Source organism: Prionailurus viverrinus, chromosome B4 (genome assembly GCF_022837055.1).
Source record: "Prionailurus viverrinus isolate Anna chromosome B4, UM_Priviv_1.0, whole genome shotgun sequence".
Classification (NCBI taxonomy): domain Eukaryota; kingdom Metazoa; phylum Chordata; class Mammalia; order Carnivora; family Felidae; genus Prionailurus; species Prionailurus viverrinus.
The window spans coordinates 129,007,857-129,026,705 of record NC_062567.1 but is presented as its reverse complement, the minus strand read 5'-3'; the positions used below and the strand labels follow the sequence as shown (position 1 = coordinate 129,026,705).

The 18,849-nt window shown below is 59.7% G+C and overlaps 3 protein-coding genes across 4 annotated transcripts; all 3 read right to left on the bottom strand.

The window, feature by feature from the left end:
• Positions 1-2,264: 2,264 nt before the first annotated feature.
• GALR3 (galanin receptor 3) lies at positions 2,265-3,816 on the bottom strand. The gene is made up of 2 exons (XM_047867353.1): positions 3,458-3,816; positions 2,265-3,054 (listed from the first exon to the last, which is right to left on the bottom strand). The coding sequence occupies exons 1-2, from the start codon at positions 3,814-3,816 to the stop codon at positions 2,265-2,267; spliced, it is 1,149 nt and encodes a 382-aa protein (XP_047723309.1).
• Positions 3,817-9,301: 5,485 nt separating this feature from the next.
• Positions 9,302-15,639, bottom strand: GCAT (glycine C-acetyltransferase). 2 transcript variants are annotated; one of them, XM_047868376.1, is made up of 9 exons: positions 15,396-15,639; positions 13,573-13,703; positions 12,529-12,630; positions 11,672-11,818; positions 11,035-11,189; positions 10,820-10,902; positions 10,470-10,641; positions 9,901-10,022; positions 9,302-9,617 (listed from the first exon to the last, which is right to left on the bottom strand). In XM_047868376.1, exons 1-9 carry the CDS (start codon positions 15,589-15,591, stop codon positions 9,466-9,468), a joined length of 1,260 nt encoding a protein of 419 aa, XP_047724332.1. In that variant the 5' UTR covers positions 15,592-15,639; the 3' UTR covers positions 9,302-9,465. The 2 variants fall into 2 exon arrangements, 1 of the variants encoding a protein (XP_047724332.1); XR_007154215.1 differs by having other exon boundaries at positions 9,591-9,617; positions 9,901-10,118.
• Positions 15,640-16,144: 505 nt separating this feature from the next.
• Positions 16,145-18,425, bottom strand: LOC125171225 (histone H1.0). The gene has a single exon (XM_047868449.1). It carries the CDS (start codon positions 18,060-18,062, stop codon positions 17,478-17,480), a length of 585 nt encoding a protein of 194 aa, XP_047724405.1. The 5' UTR covers positions 18,063-18,425; the 3' UTR covers positions 16,145-17,477.
• Positions 18,426-18,849: the final 424 nt, after the last annotated feature.

Here is an 18,849-nt window from a genome sequence, read left to right as displayed (position 1 = left end):
GAGAGAGAGAGCAAGCGAACCGGGTAAGGGTCAGAGACAGAAGGGGAGAGATAATCCCAAGCGCTGAGTCCGACGCGGGACTCCAACTCACGAACAGCGAGATCATGACCCGAGTGGAAGTCAGACACTTTTTTTTTTTAATTTCTTTTTAATCTTTGTTTATTTTTGAGAGAGAGAGAGAGAGAGAGAGCGTGAGCAGGGGAGGAACAGAGAGAGAAGGAGACACAGAATCTGAAGCAGGCTCCAGGCTCTGTGCTGAGAGCCCGAGGCGGGGCTCGAACCCACGAACTGCGAGATCATGACCTGAGCCGAAGTCGGACGCTTAACCGACTGAGCCACCCAGGCGCCCCTCTCCCCATTCTCCTCTGTAGGCACTCACCATTGTCACGCAGCGAACTTCAGATAGTCTTAGATGTTCTCCCAGTGCCTGGCCTGCCATGAGAGCCTTCTGTCCGGCCCAGTTAGGATCCCAGCTCTGCCGCGAATTTGCCATTTGACTTTGACCAAGCTACCTCGTCTCCTGGAGCCTCAGTTTTCCCTTCTGAAGAGGGAGGTAATATCTCTTGTCTGCGAGGCACAGGCGAGCCAGCGGAGCTGTGAGTGAGGGCTCCAGGGAGGTAGAGGCCGTGCTGGGTGCTGCAGAAGCGGGCAGCATCGCGCCCCTGCCGTCCCGGAAACACTCCCACTGCTGTGGCCTGGGTCAGCCGTGGGAACCTTAGCAGACATATGCGAGAAGGGACTCTGGCCCAGGTGTCAGGCCCCTGCGATTGGGCCCTTGAAGCAGCCACTTCCCCCAGCTGGTCTCAGCCTCCCCGCGTGAAGGGTGACCGACACTGACCCCTGGGTCTGCGGCAGGTGGCAGGCAGCGAGGAGGACTCAGCAGCCGCCTACTGTCACCGAGGGACCTTCCCAGGGTGCCCGGCAGCCGGGAGGCGTGCCAGGGGGACGAGGAGGCCGTTAAGATCTTAGGCCTCAGCCTGAAGCTGATATATATTATTGGCGTGTGGTGAGGCGGCGGGGGAGGGAGGGAACTGGGTAGTTCTGCAACCGTCAGGACTGATTTATTGGTTAATTAGGAGGTTTCCACAGTCACCGACTACCCTGCTGTGTGCATGGACGGGAGGGTGGGGGCCACAGGGCAGCCGGGACTGCTGGGAGGCCAGCTGGGACCCGAGTGGGGCTCCGTTTCTCACCTGATCTGGGAGCACCAAATGGCTGAAAAAAATAATGCAAGGGGCTTGGGTCAGGCCGTGGACCTGGGACTCGGTAGCTGGGACAAGCCCATCAGGACTTGCCGGCCCGAGTACAGAACTGTCCCAAAGAAGAGGACTGGGAACTCTCTGAGATTTCCAGACATCGAGTCAAACGTGGGAGCTGCTGGTTTAGGGAAGAGGGCCGATGCAGGATCAGGAGTCAGGAAGAACCAAGGAAAACCTTGGAAACCTTGGAAACTGAGAGCCGAGGCCCCCAAAGTGGAGAAGGCCGTTCCACTGAGCAGAAAAAGTTAAATAGCGGTGGGTTTGAATCCAACTTCTGCCAAACACTAGCTATGTGAGCTTGGACAAATCACTACACCTTTTTCTTTCTTTCTTTCTTTCTTTCTTTCTTTCTTTCTTTCTTTTTCTTCTTCTTCTTCTTTTTTTTTTTTGAAGATTTTATTTTTAAGTAATTGCTACACCCAGCATGGGGCTCCACCCCACAATCCCGAGATCAAGAGTCACACACTCCACCGACTCAGACAGACCCCCCCAAATTACTAAACCTCTCTGATTCTTGGTTTCTACATCTGCAGAAAGGGAACTAATTACGTATCTACCTTGCAAAGCTGCTTCGATAATGAGATTGAAGAACGTAGCACCGCGTAAGATGCACAGAAAATGCGTCACGACTCTTTGCTAACTCAGCTGCTAGGGATACATGACCCAGGCCACACAGCCTGGAAGGGAGAAGCGGCTTCGCAAAGGGTGGTTGAGGAAGCAGGGCCTAGAAGGTGCTGACCGGGTTGGAAGGGCGGGCAGAGGCACGGCCCTCCCGCCAGACCGGCTGTGGACAGAGTCTGGGGGCTGCCTGGCCAGGGGGCTGCGCTTCGCGGGGGTGACCCAATTTCACCGCCCAGGGGCATCCACGGGGGCTGGGGCCCCAGCTCGGCCAGTGCGTCTCAGAGGACCCCTGGCGTTGGCGCGTCCCCTCGTCGCCGTCGTGCCCTGGGGGGGAAGCGGAATGACGGAAAGACGGTCATCTGGCAGAGTGGAGGCGGACCGGGTTTATTCCGGTCCCGGGGCCGACGAGGCTCGCCCGGCCTCTCCGACGCGGGCGGGCTCCTCCCCGGGCCCCCCGCCCCGGCCGCCGCCCGCCGGCAGCCTCCCGCGAGGCCGGGCGTCCCCGGGGCAACCGGCAGGGCCCGCGGTGGCGGGGCGGACGCGGCGGTGGGCGCGGCGGGCGCCCGGGGGGCAGCGGGCGTGGCGGCAGCGGCGGCGGCGGCGGCGGCCGCAGGGCCACAGGCGGCGGAAGCGCGCGCGGAAGTGGCGCGAGGCGAGCGCGTAGACGAGCGGGTTGAGGCAGGAGTTGGCGTAGGCGAGGCAGTGCGAGGCCAGGCGGCAGGCGTAGGTGGCCGGGCTGAAGGCGAAGCGGCCGAACCAGAAGCAGAGGATGAGCGCGTGGTGCGGGCCCCAGCAGAGGGCGTAGAGCGCGGCCACCGCCAGCATGGTCCGCCCCGCGCGGCCCGTGGCTCTGCGCCGGGCCTCCGCCGCTGCCGCGCCCGCGGGGCCCACGGCCGCCCACAGGAAGCGCAGCGTGCGCGCGTAGGCCAGGCTCACCACGGCCACGGGCAGCAGGTAGCCGGCGGCGAAGGTGGCCACGTCGAGGGCGCGCCGGCGCGCGTCCTCCCAGGCGGGGACGCAGAGCTCCAGCGCGCCGTAGCGCACGGTGCCGTAGTAGCTGAGGTAGGGCGCCGAGAAGAGGGCCGCCAGCAGCCAGACGAGCCCCACGGCGGCGCGGGCGTTGCGCGGCGTGCGCAGGGCCCGCGAGCGCAGCGGGTGCCGCACGGCCAGGTACCTGCGGGCGGGCGCCGGGTCAGCGGGGCAGGCGGGAGGCCGGGCGGCCCACACCCGCGCCCTGGCCCCCGCGTGGACGCTGCGGCCGCACGTCTGGGCCGGCGGCCTGGCCTTCCGCGTCCGGACAGCCGGAGCGACGGCGCGACCAGCCTAGCAGGGCGGACTGCGGGGGTGAAGGGAACCCACACGCCAGGCGCTTAGAGCGGTGCCTGGCCCCTAGCCGGGTTGGCTTAGAGGCTCGGAGGGAAGGGGCTTGCCCCGGGGGGTCGTCAGCTCCAGAGTGAGCCTGGGTTGCACCCCAAGTGTCGAACCGCGAAAGCAGGTGTGACCGCACCCTGGCGGGGTGTGCTCCTTCCTAAGAGATCTGTTCAGCCCACCCGAGCCGGGCCCCAGATGCAGCGCACCTGTCCACCGAGACCGCGGCCAGCGTGAAGCTGCTGGCGTACATGGTGAGGTAGATGAGCAGGTGCACCGTCTTACAAACGAGGGCCCCAAAGAGCCAGGCGTCCAGTGTGTAGATGGCGGCCTGGAAAGGCACGCAGCACAGGATGAAGCAGAGGTCGGCCACCGCTAGGTTGAGGATGAACAGGTCCGTAGTGCTGCCCGGCTCCTGCCAGGCACTGGGGCTGGGCTGCAACAGCACGGCCAGCACTAGCCCGTTGCCCACTGTGCCCAGCAGGAAGATGATGGCAAAGACCACAGGCACGGCCACGGCCCCCACACTCCCCGGGCCGTCCAGCGAGACGTTCTGCGCATCAGCCATCTTTCCCTCCGATGGGCACCTGGGGAGAAGAAGCTGGAGTGCTCAGACAGGAGCCCCCAGCTCTGGTCACGTGACCCCGGGGGCTCGATGGATCGATCCCGGCCCCTAGCTTGGGCCTGGCCAGGTCTGGGGGGGCGGGGGGGGCGGGAAGCTCATGGGGGATGGCGATGGGAGTGGGGAGACAGAGCCAAGAGTGACCACTGAGACCCACGGGGCAAGCCTGGCAGTCACGTAGGTGTCTGAGGTGGGTTTTTCCGTTTGCTCGGGAACACCCCCAGGGCTCAGGGCACAAAGGTGATTACTAGGTGAGCGCCTCCAGGCAGAATGCGGTGAGGACACGGCCGGTGGGGGAGGGGCCGCTCCAACCCAAGGTGCTTGTATATCTAACTACCTTATTTCCCCGTGGGGATTTGAAGCGCAGGGAGGGACTCTTGCACGTGGGTCAAAGGCAGCAAAGCATGGGTGGTATCCCTGAGTCATCGCAAAGTCCGCTTTGGTGAGAGCCCCACAGTGGCACAGCTGGGAAAACCGTATAGGTCACTGCCCCCTCTTTGCACAAGAGGAAATTGAGGCTCACTCGGAGAGGGGACACGGGAGGCTGAATAGCACCCTTGGCGTGGCAGATCGGGGCTGCTGCCCCCGTGGTGCCCTGACTCCCAGGCTGGAGTGCTCCACCCACAGCCTGTAACAGGTGGTGCCTCTGACCGCGTGCAAGTACTCGCGCGTGCATTTATGCATTAGGCTCTCACCCTTGCCCCACCCCGCGGCCCACATCGGCTACTACCTGTGGATCCCCCTGCGTGCCTGGGGCTTCCGGGATGGTGGGACAAATTAAGGGCGTGGGGCGGCGGGGCAGGGGTGGGGGATGGGGGAGCGGGAGGAGGAGGGAATACCTGCGCCCCCAGTCCCCAGCATGCAGCAAGCCCCCTGAAGGTCAGAATAGGCAACACCCACCTCAGTTCTGGGCACTGGGCCCTGCTTGATCCTGGGTGAACGGGTCAGGCTGAGGCTGCCTCTTGGCTCAGTGGCTGCCCCTTGGCGCCTCCCTGCAGGTGCAGGTCTGCCTCCCACTTCTCTCTTCTCCTTTAAGGCACCTCCTCTGCTGAGCCAGACTTGAGCACTCCCTCCGGAGTAGCCACTAGCCGCTGCCTGCCGCTGCCTCCTCCCCCTCCTCCTCCCGCTCCTCCTCCTCCGTCCCTGATTTCCCCCAGGTGGCATGCTCTTCTGCCCGGTTCTTTTCTGCCTCCCTGCGCTGCTTCTGCCTCTGCCTCTTTCTGCAGTGAGTAACCCATTGATTCTCTGAGAGTCGCTTTGGAGTTAACCCCTCCGTGTCCAGGGCCCAGCCCATTCATTGCTGGTACTCTCACCTCCTGCCTAAACGACTCCATCTTCCCTCCCTGCTCCAAGTAGAGCTCTAACCCAAGCTCAGAAGGGATTCGTCATCTTGAATGGAGTGTCCTAGGCTAGGAAACCAGAATAGGAGTCTCTCTTCTGGAGACCAGATGGGACTCCTCTCCCAGGCCCTTGGAATCCCGGGGCCCATCAGCATTCCTAAGCTCGTTCCAGAGATTCAGTCTGGCTGAAGACGAAGGGGTTTTGTGCCCATGCGGAGTTTGGCTTTAGCCTGAGGGTAATGAGGACCTAGTGAAAATTTTAGAGTGGGGACAGGATCTGCGCGTTTTCGTTTATAATTAGTTTATTATGGCCTGGGGTGAAAAGGATGGGCGGAAGGGGAATGATTTAATACCTGACCCGTTTGGAGCCTCTTGTCGGGGCAAAAGGCAGAGAGGTTAATTGGTCTTGGTAAATGGCTGGGTAATTCAGTCAGTCACGCGTGGGCTTCTGCTTGGAACTCTTGGAGGAGTAGGCCACACGGCCAAATGCTTCCGGAAGGTTAGAGAGACGAGCCCCTTGGAGGGACGAGGCACACTGGATTTCACAACAATGAGGTGGTGGGTAAACTGGACACGTGTAGTGGGGGCAGAAGACAATTTGCAATAAGTGAAGGGAGAGAAGAGGCGGCAGGGACTGAATGTCTTTCTGGAAGCTGGGAGGTTGGGGGGAGGGGACGTCAATAGGAAGTCTGCGGAAGCGGACAGAAAACAGAGGGGACCCTGATGGAGTCAGGACTTGCATTCAAGGCCCAAGGAGCTGGGGAAGAGACTCTTCAGGCTAGCTCCTCCCACACCCCTGGGATTTTCACCAGCGCTCAGAGGTTGTTTCTTAAAAGCCTGATGTCACTTACCCCAGAAGCAGAGCATCCCCGAATCTTTGGAAGCAGACATTCACTAACCAGAAGATATTAGGGATCATACCTAGACTGTCCGGAATTCAGAGCTATCAGAATTGAATGAAGGAATTAGAAGTGTAGAATGTGGGGCGCCTGGGTGGCGCAGTTGGTTAAGCATCTGACTGATGATTGCCGCTCAGGTCATGATCTCACAGTTCGTGGGTTCAAGCCAGGGCTCTGCACTGACATTCTGTCTCTCTCTCTCTCTGCCCCTCCTCTGCTTGTGCGTGTGCTCTCTCCCAATAAACAAATAAACTTTAAAACTTAAAAAAAAGGGGGGGGGCGCCTGGGTGGCTCAGTCGGTTTAGCTTCCTACTTTGGCTCCAGTCATGATTTCACAGTTTCTTGGTTCGAGCCCCACGTCAGGCTCTGCGCTGACAGTTCCAAGCCTGGAGCCTGCTTTGGATACCTTGTCTCCTTCTCTCTGCCCTTCCTCTGCTCACACTCTGTCTCTCTCTCTCAAAAATAAAAACATTAGGGGCGCCTGGGTGGCTCAGTCGGTTAAGCGTCCATCTTTGGCTCAGGTCATGATCTCACACTCCATGAGTTCGAGCCCCGCGTCGGGCTCTGTGCTGACAGCTCAGAGCCTGGAGCCTGTTTCAGATTCTGTGTCTCCCTCTCTCTCTGACCCTCCCCTGTTCATGCTCTGTCTCTGTCTCAAAAATAAACATAATAAATAATAAAAATATTTTTATAAAAATATTTAAAAAATGTTTATAAAAAAATAAAATAAATAAAAAAACATTAAATGAAAAAAATTTTTACTGTTTATTTTTGGGAGAGAGACAGAGACAGAGTGTGAACAGGAGAGGGGCAGAGAGGGAGGGAGAGAAGCAGGCTCTGAGCTGTCAGCACAGAGCCCGACATGGGGCTCGAACTCAGGAACCGCGACATCGTGACCTGAGCCGAAGTCGGACGCTTCACCGACTGAGCCACCCAGGCGCGCCCCCTAAATTTTTTTAATTAAAAAAAAAGTGTAGAATATGATCACTGAAAGGCAGCACTGTAGGATCCTAGCCTCAGTGTGCTGAAGTTTTAGAATCCTTGACTGTCAGAGGGCTACAACCACCCTGAACCCGGAAAGCCCTCAAGAGCCCTGACACACTACCCCCCCCCCATCCCCTCAGGAGCCTCCAACCTGGAAGGCTCCCCCCCCCCCCTCCCCCGGCCCAGGGCAGGGCTCTGGACGGGCTGCTGCAGAACTAGGGCAAGAGCTCCCAGCAGGTCAAGGCCGAGCCGCTGATAGAGCCAGAGCGAAGGAAGGAAAGCGGGAGGACCGAGGGAACCACAGAGGGCCGGCCACGGGGCAGGCAGGAAGTACGCGAGGTCATGGCCGAGCCCCGCGCACCCCTGGCGCCACCTCTAACCTTGCTCCAGGCGGCCGGAGCCTTGAACCTGGAGCCCAACGCGGAGGACGTGTACAGCGCGCGGTGAGAGTGGTCTCTCAAGCTCCCCGCCCGCAGGAGGCAGAAGTGCGGCTGATCCTTGGCCGGCCTTCCCGCCCTGCGCCGCCTGTCGCTGGCATCGGGCCGCCACCAGTGGGCCTTAACACGTGAGCCCAGAGCTGCTGCTGCTGCTTCCTACCAGCCCTTCTGGACGGCGGCGGACGGGAGCCGGCGCAGCCCCGCGAGCTGTCTGACGCCAGGGCGCGTTACTTCGGCAAAACGGCTTAGGGTGTTGCGGCCGTGCCGCTGCCTCCGCCGGCCGCCGGGGGGCGCAATGGCAGCGGGGGCGCCCAGGAGCCCCTGGAAGAGGCGGCGCGTGCTCTGCGCCACTGGCGGTTGGGCCTGGGCCCCGCGTTCTGGCCTCGCTGGATACGCCACACCTGCTGCCGGGACGCGTAGCCCCGCGGCCGGCTGCGGCCACCCGGTCTCATCCGCCGGCCTATGCAGATCGCGCACATCAAGCTGCTGGCTTGGCCCGGGGCTGGCGCCAGGGCTCCGCTGTATGCGCCCGCGCCAGGTCCACTACCCTGTGGCAGCGGCTTGCAAATACCCCAGCTGCTGATGTGGCCACAGCAGTCCTCTTCTCTGCACTGCCGTCTCCCAGCCCCTGGAGCTCCTGATTCCCAACCTCAAGCTCCTCTAGACCACAAGCTAGGAGTCCCAGAATCCCAGGGAATTGGCCGCAGCTCCCCCAGATCGTTCGTTCTGACATCCAGGCTGAGGGCTGGGACGGAGGTGCGAGGGGACAGAGAGGACAGACAACTTCCCTGTTGTTAATGAAGGTCCTTTTTCACCCTCCCTGCCCTACCCCCAGCGAGGTGCGTGCTTCCCGAGGCCACACCACGCCGAGGCTGGCGCTGCCGTGAATCAGCCCCCATCCTCCCCGGCGCCCGACACCGCGCCCATAAAGCTGAGTGGGGAGGCCAATGGAGAGGCAAGGACCAGGGACAGCGACTGCGGGAAGGGGGGTTGTCATCACGTCCACTAGGGGAGCAGCGAGCCTTTGTTGGGGACAAGGGTGGACGGGGCCTTGGCAGCAGCAAATCGGCTCTCCCGGGCTGCCCAAACAATTGGGAGGCGAAGCCCTGGATGGTGGAGGGGGCGGGGCGATAGCTGCCGGAGCCTGAGTTCGCTGCGCCCCCTGCTGGCCGATCAGCAGGCCAGTAGTCCTCGGGAAGGAGCGCTATGGAAGGACCCCGAGTCATCGATTAACATCCGCTCGGGACACTGGGACTGAGGCATACACAGGTGAAAGGCTGGCCGAAGGCCACAGAGTCAAAGTGGGCTGGAATACATGGTTCCAGACTATCAGGGGCCTTTCCTATAGTGACCCTCATTCTCTCCTTTGGGGCTAAATCCTCTGCCCCTCCTTCCACACACGGGGTGGGGTGCCCCGCCCCTTCTGATCTGGGCAGCTGGCAGCCATCCTTTGGATAGGGAGCAGAAAACGAAGTGTCCACCAGGGCTAAACTCTGGAGGCTGCGGAGTAAGTAGGGTGGGTGGGGCGGGAAAGGGCCTGCAGGGCTGGGGCTCAGCCAGCCTTTAGAGCAGCGCAGAATCCAATTGTGTCACATGGTGGCCCCTGCCTGCATTATCCCAGCTGCCTGGGTCTCATCTTAACTTGGGGCAGGTGGTCAGCTCTGAGATCTACCCAGGAGCCTGCCCTCAGAAGCCCAGCTCCTGCCCGATTCTTCAGCTGGTCACAGGCCTGGGCCTGCTCAGAGAGAATAAAACACACCAACATGTCAGCCCAGTTTCACACTGTTGTTTGACACAAGATCATGAGCGCCGGCCATGCCCCAGCCCAGTCCTAGGACTCTGACAGGGTTCAGAGCGTCTGGCCTGGGCTGACCAAAGGCCCCTTTCGTTAATGCGGAGGGAGGGGGACCTTGGCTGTGCCTGTCCCCACCCAGGTCAGGGTAGTGCCCCATGCAGCCTCCCCACCTCCACGAAGGCCTCCACACAGCGGTCGATGTCCTCCTCGCTGTGCACTGCTGAGATCTGCACCCGGATCCGGGCCTTGTTCTTGGGGACCACCGGATAGCTGAACCCGATGACAAAGATACCTGGTAAGGCAGAAAGGGTCAGCCTGGGGCTCAGCGGAGCCAGGCAGGCTTTGAGGGACATGACACACGGGTCCTACTTGCTTGACGGTCACAGAGGGCAAGGGAGGTGCTCAAGGTCTCGCAGACATGCGACCGCGTCACGGCCTGGGATTTTCAGCTTGGACAGACAGCAGGTTTAAAACGGGCGGTAGGGTGAAGGTATGGGGGAGCGTTCACAGTTTAGGGGTTCCCTTCTCTTTTCTCTTAGGACCCCTGGCTGGTCCTCTTGCCCCAGTTTCCTTACCTCTCTTTAGCATGTCATCTGCCATGCAAGAAGCCAGCCGGGCATCACCCAGCATCACAGGGCAGATGGGGTGATTGGCTCCCAAGATGGTGAAGCCAGCAGCCTTCATCTTTCTGCGGAAGCTGTGGGGCACAGCTGGGTGTCACAGGTAGCCAGGGGGCTGTGGGGCGTTCACACCCACTCCTGCTGGGCATGTGATCCAAGATCTGTGCCCAAGTCTGCAGGATGGACCAAGAGAGACAGATGCAGACCCAGAGAGGCAGATGGAGAGACGGGCAGAGAGACAGGCAGACCAAAACGGCAGGCAAAAAGACAGGACTGACAGGGCGGGGAGACACAGCATCGTTCTCAGAGAAATGCACCAGGAAATGGAGGGAAAAGGCAGAGGCAGAAGAGGGAGGGGGGCGGGCGGGCAGCTTTTGGCTAAAAGGGCTGAATCCCGGTGCAGTCTGCTGGGGACATGCTAGGGGCAGAGGCAGAACCCGTAGGCATGGAGCTATGGGCCTGGGCGGGCACACAGGGGCAGCTCCCCGACCCCAACCTGCCCCACCCCTGCCAGGGAACGGCACCGCTGGGTCTTGGCCGCCATAGACTGGACGATGGCATTGCTCTCCATGAGCAGGTCCAGGGCCTTGGAGGCACAGCCGGCGACAGCAGGGGGCAGGCTGTTGGAGAAGAGGTAGGGCCGAGCGCGCTGCCGGAGCAGGGACACCAGGGGTTCAGGCCCTGTTGTGTAGCCCCCTGAGGACAAGGGCAGGGATGGAGGTGGGAGTCAGAGGCCAGGTGCCAGAGCCTACCCTCCTGAGAGGGTGGTCCATGCTGCTCTCTTCCCCAAGTCTCTCCTCACCACCTTCCCGGAGACCCCTCCAGGGCTCTGCATGTGGATAAGGGGACCTCAGAGGCACAACCCGACAGGTACCTGAGGCTCCACCCAGTGCCTTCCCCAGCGTGGAGTTGATGATGGTGACCTGGTCCGTCACACCCAGCAGCTCATCCGTGCCCCTGCAAGGGAAGCTACCACTGTCACCGCTGGCTGCCTGAGTGCCCGGGGATCACGCGTTAGGGGCTGGCTTCCTGGTTTCCCACCCGCCCTTAGAAGCCTGACCCAAGGCCCCAGGTGATGCATGCTCCCACCGTCCTGTGGCCCCCAGGAAGCCAGTAGCATGGCATTCATCCACAAAGACCAGGGCACCATAGCGAGAGGCAAGGTGGCAGATCTCCTGCAGGGGTGCGATGTCACCATCCATGGAGAAGGCCCCATCCGTGGCCACCAGGCGCAGTCGATGCTTCTGCAGGGAAGAAGACGTGGACAGGTGATGGCTAGTGTCTCACGTTGTGCCAGTCTACCCATTCTCTGTGCCGCTTCAGGCTCTAAGAGCTCACCTTGCCCGGTGTCTGGGACAGAGGTAGGCACATAAGCATACTGCGCTGGGGCTGGAACCTCCCGTCCCTCCCCTGTGCCTCTCTGAGCCTTGCCCACCTCTTCAGGGGCAGTCCTGGTCAGCGAGAACAGCTCAGTCTCCTCTCCGAGACGGAGGGTGGGGCAGGGCGATTTCTATCCCTGAGCTCATCTCACCTATATGCCTAGCAGGCCCTGCCACACATAAGGTGCCAAAAGTCAAGGCAGCATGGCACAACGGAATAAAGCCTCGGGGCCAAGGGATTTGGGTTCGGATCTTGATTCACCGGTGGGGAGGCTGAAGAGCTGGGCAAGAGCCCAGCTCTTGCCTCTGTTATCCCTGGGCCTTGCCCCACCTGGGCCTCATCCCACCTGGGCCTCCTGCAGCTTGGCCTCCAAATCAGCCATGTCCAGGTGGCGGTAGCGGTACTTATGGGCCTTGCAGAGACGGATGCCATCAATAATGGAGGCATGGTTCAGCTCGTCCGACAGGACTGCATCCTGGGGGGTCAGCAGGGCCTGGAAGAAGGCAGTTGGAGGAGAGCTAGCACCCAACCACCTAGGGGCTCTCCCTCCCCATGTCTACCTGAGTCAAAATTTCATTGCCATCCAGGGCACTCCTCTGGACAGGGAGGCAAGGAGCCCCCATCTGCCTCTATCTGGGTTCCCGGGGCCCCACGACTGGGCCAGACCAGGGCCCTGCTCCAGTGAGAGCAGGGGAGAACATGTTCGGTGGGTCCCTGGCCCCTGCTGCCCCCAGCCTTCCTGCTGATGTACGTTATCCCCCCAGTGCCCTGCAAGCTGGCCCCACGAAGGCCCCAGGATTCCTCCTAGAGCGCCTACCTGGCCCAACCTTAACCTCCGTAAGAAACGGGCACTGGAGGGGCGCCTGGGTGGCGCAGTCGGTTAAGCATCCGACTTCAGCCAGGTCATGATCTCGCGGTCTGTGAGTTCGAGCCCCGCGTCAGGCTCTGGGCTGATGGCTCGGAGCCTGGAGCCTGTTTCAGATTCTGTGTCTCCCTCTCTCTCTCTGCCCCTCCCCCGTTCATGCTGTGTCTCTCTGTCCCCAAAATAAATAAACGTTGAAAAAAAAAAAAAGAATTTTAAAAGAAACGGGCACTGGAGCGGCTAGGCGTGGCGCTGGCATCCTGCCAGGTTCTGCCTGTCCACTCCCAAGCCTTCCACAGCCTAGCAGTCCTCACCAACTCCCACCTGTGGCCCCCTCACACCTCAAAGAGGCCAGCGTTGGCATCAAAACAGCTAGGGTAGAGGATGGCATCCTCCCGCTGGTGGAAGCGGGCTATCTTTGCTTCTAGATCCTTGTGGATGCTCTAAAGAAACAGAGCGAAACAGGTGTTAATGCCCGCGGGGTCGCACGAAACAAGTTCTGGGCTCCCTTCACTGCGAGGGTTCCCCCAGAGCCGACAGGACTCTGGCGGATGGTTCTCACTGAGGAATCAGGGACTCCCTAGGTGTCCCTTCCTGGTTGGACCGTTGTAACCGGGGTCTCATGTGGAATTATGGGTGATATTGGCAAGGGAAGAGGTCTTCCCGACCTCAAACTAAGTGCCTTTTTTGGTTGCTTAATGGCAAAGAAAAAGATTACATAGGTTCCTGTGGGCCTCGGCTTTTTACATTTGAAAGCTGTCCAGTCTGGGTGAGGGTTTTGTTGGAAAGTGCCCTGGCTGGGAGTTAGGAGTTCTGCCTCTGATATTGATTTCACTTCACCCTCCCCTTGCTCAGGAGATGGGTAATAATAATCAATAATCTTGAGCCCGGCCACGTGGGTTAAAATCCCATTTTAACAGGTGTGTGCCCTCGGGGTAAGTCATTTCACTTCTCTGGGCCTTAGCGTCCTCATCTCTGTAACAGAGACAAGAATATCACCCGTCACTTAACGACTGACAGGAGTATTGATAACGAGTGAACACCTAAGCGCTGTTTCGCATTTACATATGTTTATTTTGTAACATTCACAAAATAAAATAGTCCACATTTAGGGAGCATTGGTATGAGCCGGGCACTGTTGCAGGCATTTGTACACGCAGGTGGGAAAAGGGATGTTCAGAGAGGTCGAGTTGCTTTTGCAACACAACAGAAGCCCGAGCCCGGCCTCTCTGGTGTAGGGCACCAGGCTACGAGAGGGCCCAGGGCCCTGGGATGAGCTGAGCTGGCTAAACGGGCCCTGCTGACTGTGGGAAGCAGACAGTCGGGGTCAGTGCCCAGCGCTGGGGACAAGGTACCCTCCAACCCCCGCAACAGCCACTGGGTACCTGGGTCCCGCAGATGAAGCGAGTGGAGCTAAGGCCGGCTCCAAACTCCTCCAGGGCCTGCAGACCTGCCTGGATCACCTCGGGGTGGCTGCTCAGGCCCAGATAGTTGTTGGCACAGAAGTTAAGGATTCCTGAGGTGGAAGAAGGTATGGACACAGCAGCTCAGGGCAAGAAAGGGCTTAGAAAAGTGTCAGTGCCAGGCCCTGGGGACTCAGGAAACGAACATGGATTCACCCTTGAGGAGGCAACAACCACACAGTACGACCCATTCTGGGGCAGGACGGGAACTAGGGGCCCCTAGGAAGTACCAATAGCCACAGGACAGGGAGCGTCAGGAAAGGACTCTCAGAGTGGTGCCTTGAAGGGTAAGAAGTTGAAACTCTGGTTCTGAATCACATTCCACCCAAGGAGGAATGTAGCCCTACCTCACTGGCTTCTCCTGTCCCTGAAAACTACCAGCAACCCCCTCATCTGGGCCTTGGTTCCCTCGTGGGTAAAAAAGGGCTGGGTCAGGTGCCCTCTGTGGACCTCAGACTCTACACAGTTGACTTTGCTGCCTGGTAAGAATCACATGCCTAAAGTGTGTGTGTGGGGGGGGGGGGGGGGCGAGCGGGGGGTGTTTCTGAGACATCAACTCCTGAATTATAAACCCGAAAGTGAACACAGCTGGCATGAGGGGGACACTGAGGTCCATAGGGGGCGAGGTTCATTCAGCTTAGGAGATGAGAACCTGTGCCTCCTAACTTTCCCATGTGTGGACCTGCCCCAAGCTTCCCCTGAGGGGAAGGCAGAGATCTGGGGGGGAACCTCAGTCTACAAATGAGTACAACAGCACCAAGGATCCAGGCCGATTTCCTGAGCAGAAGGCAGGCTTGGGAAATTATTTGTAACCAGCACCCACCTGGGTCCTGGCACAGACAAGATAGATAGCGACTACCGGTTAGACAGAAATGAGGGAGGTGCCAGGGTGGCTCAGTTGGGTGAGCGTCCAAGGCTCTTGATTTTGGCTCAGCTCAGGATCTCACAGTTCATGGGATTGAGCCCCGCACTGGCTGGGATTCTCTCTCTCCCTCTCTCTGCCCCTCTCCGACTCGAGCACACGCTCTCAAAATAAATAAAATAAAAAAAAAAAAAGGAAATGAGGAAGTCCCAGTGGACGAATTCATGGTGTGGCTTCTGCAGCAGCCCTCAGGCCCCTCGCTCGCTGTGACTCTGGCCAGGCATTTGGCTTCTCTGACCCATTAGGTGACCTTCCAGCTCCAATGTACCAGAGGACCTGGACCAAAGCCCAGCTCTGCCTGCAGCTAGCAAGGGCTTTGGGGCAAAGCCATTTCATATCTCTGAGCTTCAGCTTCTTTGTCTGTAAAATAGGATTCGTTATCCCCTGTATCGGGGTTTGCAGGAGCCCACGTGCTGAGCAGTTGGTAGAGGCCAGCACAGGACAGCAGCCCCAGAAACGCAGGGCTTCTGGCCCCACCTTCCCTCCACCCTTCCTTGAAGCAGCCAGGTGGGAACCAGCTAAGTGTCTCTCTTTTTTTTCTCACGTTCTCACAGGACTGGGCCTCACTCCAGTCCCACCGTCTGAGTCAAAAAGGTGCTCAAGGGCAAACCACCCTCCTCCGCGTAAACAGGCTTAACTAGGTTAACACCTACCACTGGGAAGCCGTAAAGTCAGCCTGATAGGAAAGGCGCCAGTGGCTACGTGTGCAAATACTCCCACCCGCCCACTGCCTTCAGGCCCTCCATTCCAGCGCAGGCCTCGCAAGGGCCTTCGAACACCCAGCCGGGTCCGAAGACTCGCAGGCGGGGGGGCGGGGGGTTACCTCCGGAGACACCGTCCACGTGGATGCGCGGCCCCTGCCGGGACGTAATGACCCGCTCGCTCTTCCAGGTGCCAGCCCCGCGGATCGCTTCCAGCTCCTCCTCCAGGACGCCGCGCAGCTGGGTCAGCGCCGACTGCGCGCGGCGGCCGCGGGGGGCTGCGGAGAGACCAGCGTGGAGGAGGCGACAGGCCCACATCGCGCCTGCTTCACCCCAGCACGCCTGCCCGTCCCAGAGCGTCGCGCATTGCTGGCGCCGCCTGGTCACGTGCCCGGGGGCTGGGCCACACCAACCAATCGGAGCAAGAAGGCTGTTAAAGGGGCGGGGAGACGGGCCCAGGGATGGGTGGGGGCGGGGCCTGGCGGGATCCGCAGCGGATGAAAGTGGATTGATGTGTAAATTGAGACTGGAGCGCTCCTTGTGGGGGAAGGGGAGGCGCCTCCGCGGAGGGTGGCGCGTCAGGGCCCAGCCCACCAGACCCCCCCCCCCCAATCCCAAGTCCCATTCCCTGCCTACACACCCACCGCTTGGAAGGAAAGGGGGGTGCACTCTGGACCCCAAAGGCAAGAGCCTAGAAGCAGGCTGAGGCACGCTCTGTACTCTGCAGCCCAGGCCCCCGGTCCCTGTCGACCTCTTGGAACCCTCTCCCATTCTCAGGTGCAAACGTCCCCGGATTTCACCCCTGCTCGCCCGCCCCATTGCTCCTCATTCGCCTCCAGCCTTAAAAAGGAGGAAAAACGCACCAACGAGGTGTTTTCATTTTTCGATTTTATTTTAAAGTTTTAAAATTACAAAGACAGCAAATTCTTCCCGGCACAAATAACACTTGTTTAAAAAAGGGGGGGGGGGGGAGGGCGTTTGACCACGCGCAAGGACGCGTTTTCCTATTTTATTAAAAATAAAAGACTGTACAGGTTTTTTTCTCCCAGCTCCCGGGTGTGAAACGTTAAGTACTAGCCCTAGATATGTATATATACATATACACACATACACACAGACCTAGCTCTGTGAAGCTACTTAGCAATTCAAAATTGACTGCAGTATGTCTTACTGTCCACTCCCCGCCCACTCCCCCCCTCCCCCATCTACAACTACTTATAAAAGACTCCAATGTAAAGAGGTCGGGAGGTTTTTAAGTGGCGGGTGGCAGGGTTGGAGCCCCACCAGGCCACCAAGCAAAACCACCTCTTGTACAGGAGGAACCAAAAACCAGGGGGAAAGAAAAAAAAAAAAAAAGTCCTATGATACAATCCAATTGTGTGGAAAAACCCAAGTTTTAACAGGGCACACTGAGGCACTTGGCTGACTGAGTCCCCACCCTTCCCCTAAAGTTTCCACTCCATTTTAACAGGAGACTTTCTGAAGCCACAAAGACCCCCTAATGACTAGTTTCCAGCTGACTGAGAGAAGCCACAGCTTCTCAGACCAGCTGTCACATGGACCCCCCCCCCCCTTTCCCTAGGACAATAGGAAGGCCACAGGGGCAGACCAACAGTGAGAAGGAAACTGGATTTGGACCCCCCACTGCTCACTATTGGAAGATGGAAGTCAGCCCAGAGAGGGTTCCCCCCCCCTCCCTCCCTTGCCATCCAGCTGCTGCCACCCCTCCCTTCTCCCCGCGAGATTCGGAAACTCTTCACAGGGGTGAGCAACCTAGAGAAAGCTAGCTCACCTCAAAGATACTCCTACAAACCTTACAATTTCTGGGCTCCCCCTCATCTAGTCAGAACAAGCTGCCTTGCCCATTCTCTCCCGCTCCTCTACCTTCATAGTGAACAAACCATCCAAACAAAACACACAGAGCCATCCAAATCCCCAAACCCATTAAGTAGATTAAGAACAAGTCAACAGAACAAAAGTACATTCTCATCATTACAGAGAGATTTGTTGTTGCTGTCTTTGCACGATTGGTTAAGGAAAAATGAATTATTCCCTAATGTCTGAGGAATCCAAATTCTGTCTCTTATACAGTCAGGATAGAAAGGGGCAAAGGATTGCAGGTGAAGATCAAGAGAAAAGAAAGGAGAAAAGTATTTACAGAAAACAGGAGACAGGCAGGAGTGTCCACGAGAAAAGCCTCATTGTCACTTCTTCTTGCCGGCCCTCTTGGCACTGGACTTGGCTTTGGGCTTCACTGGTTTGGCCTTCTTAGGCTTTGATGCTTTGACTGGCTTGGCTTTGACAGTCTTGGGTTTTTTGGTTTTCTTGGGCGTGGCAGCCGGCTTCTTCTTGGCCTTCTTGACTGGGGTGGCTTTGGGCTTCTTGCTGGGAGCTTTGGAGGCAGCCTTCTTGGGCTTGGCTGCCTTCTTTGGGGTGGCCACCTTCTTGACTTCCTTCTTCGTCTTCTTGAAGGCCACCGACCTCTTGGGCTCATCGCTTTTGGCCAGCCGGAAAGACCCCGAGGCACCCACCCCTTTGGTCTGCTTGAGGACCCCAGTGGTGACCAGGCGCTTGATGGACAACTTGATCTGCGAGTCGGCATTCTCACCCACCTTGTAGTGGCTCTTGATGTACTTCTGGATGGACTGGCGCGAGGAGCCAGCGCGGTTCTTCTCTGCCTGGATGGCAGCCACGATCATATCTGAATACTTGGGGTGGTCTGTGGACTTCTTGGAGGCCTTGGCCCGCTTGGGCTTGGCCGCAGGGGCGGACGTGGAGTTCTCGGTCATGGTGGCCTGTCTGGTCCTGCGGTTGAAGGAGGCGCCTTCAAAAGGGCCAGCCCTCGTCGGAGGCCGAGGAAAGCCTTACTCGGGATCTGCTCTGGCGCTCCCGAGTCCCCGGCCAGTCCGGGCCCCGGCTCTCAGGGACCTGGCTCGGGTCGCGGGAGGACTTCGCCGGGCCGGGTCTGCGTGGCCCAGCCCCGCCGGTCGGTCGGTCGGTCGGTCGGTCTCGGCGCCGGGCTCTGGCTCGGGCTCGGTCTCTGGCTCGCGCTCTGCCTCCGCCTCCGCCTCCTCTGCCTCCCCTTTCCCAGCTCCGCGTCTGGCGCTCGGGCGGCGCATCCGGGTATTTAGCGGCGGCGGGCGGACCGCGGTGAGGACAGGGCTGCTGGCTGCCTGCTCCCGGCCCGGAATGGCGCCGCGCCGCCGCCATCTGTGTTTCTTCCGCCGAGCAAATCCGACCTTTCCCCCCGGCCCGGGCCTCCCCGCTCCCCGCCGCCGCCCGGGACCGCTGCCTGGCTCCCTGGGCTCCCCCGCCGGGCATCCCGCCGGCCCGGCCGCCGCCCCCCGCGCCGGCCACGCGCCCCAAACGGCGCCGAGGACGGCTGGTGCGCCTGCACATTTCCCCTTTGCGGGGGGCTGGCCCTGCGGGGCCTTGGAGCCCAGGTGCGGGAAACCCCCCGTAGCAAAGCTCCCCCCTGGGGCTACCAGGGATCCCGCTCCCGGGCCGCGGCGGTGCCCCCCGGCCCGGCGGAGCGGCTGGAAAGCGGCCCCAACTAACACACGCTGCCCCGAGCTG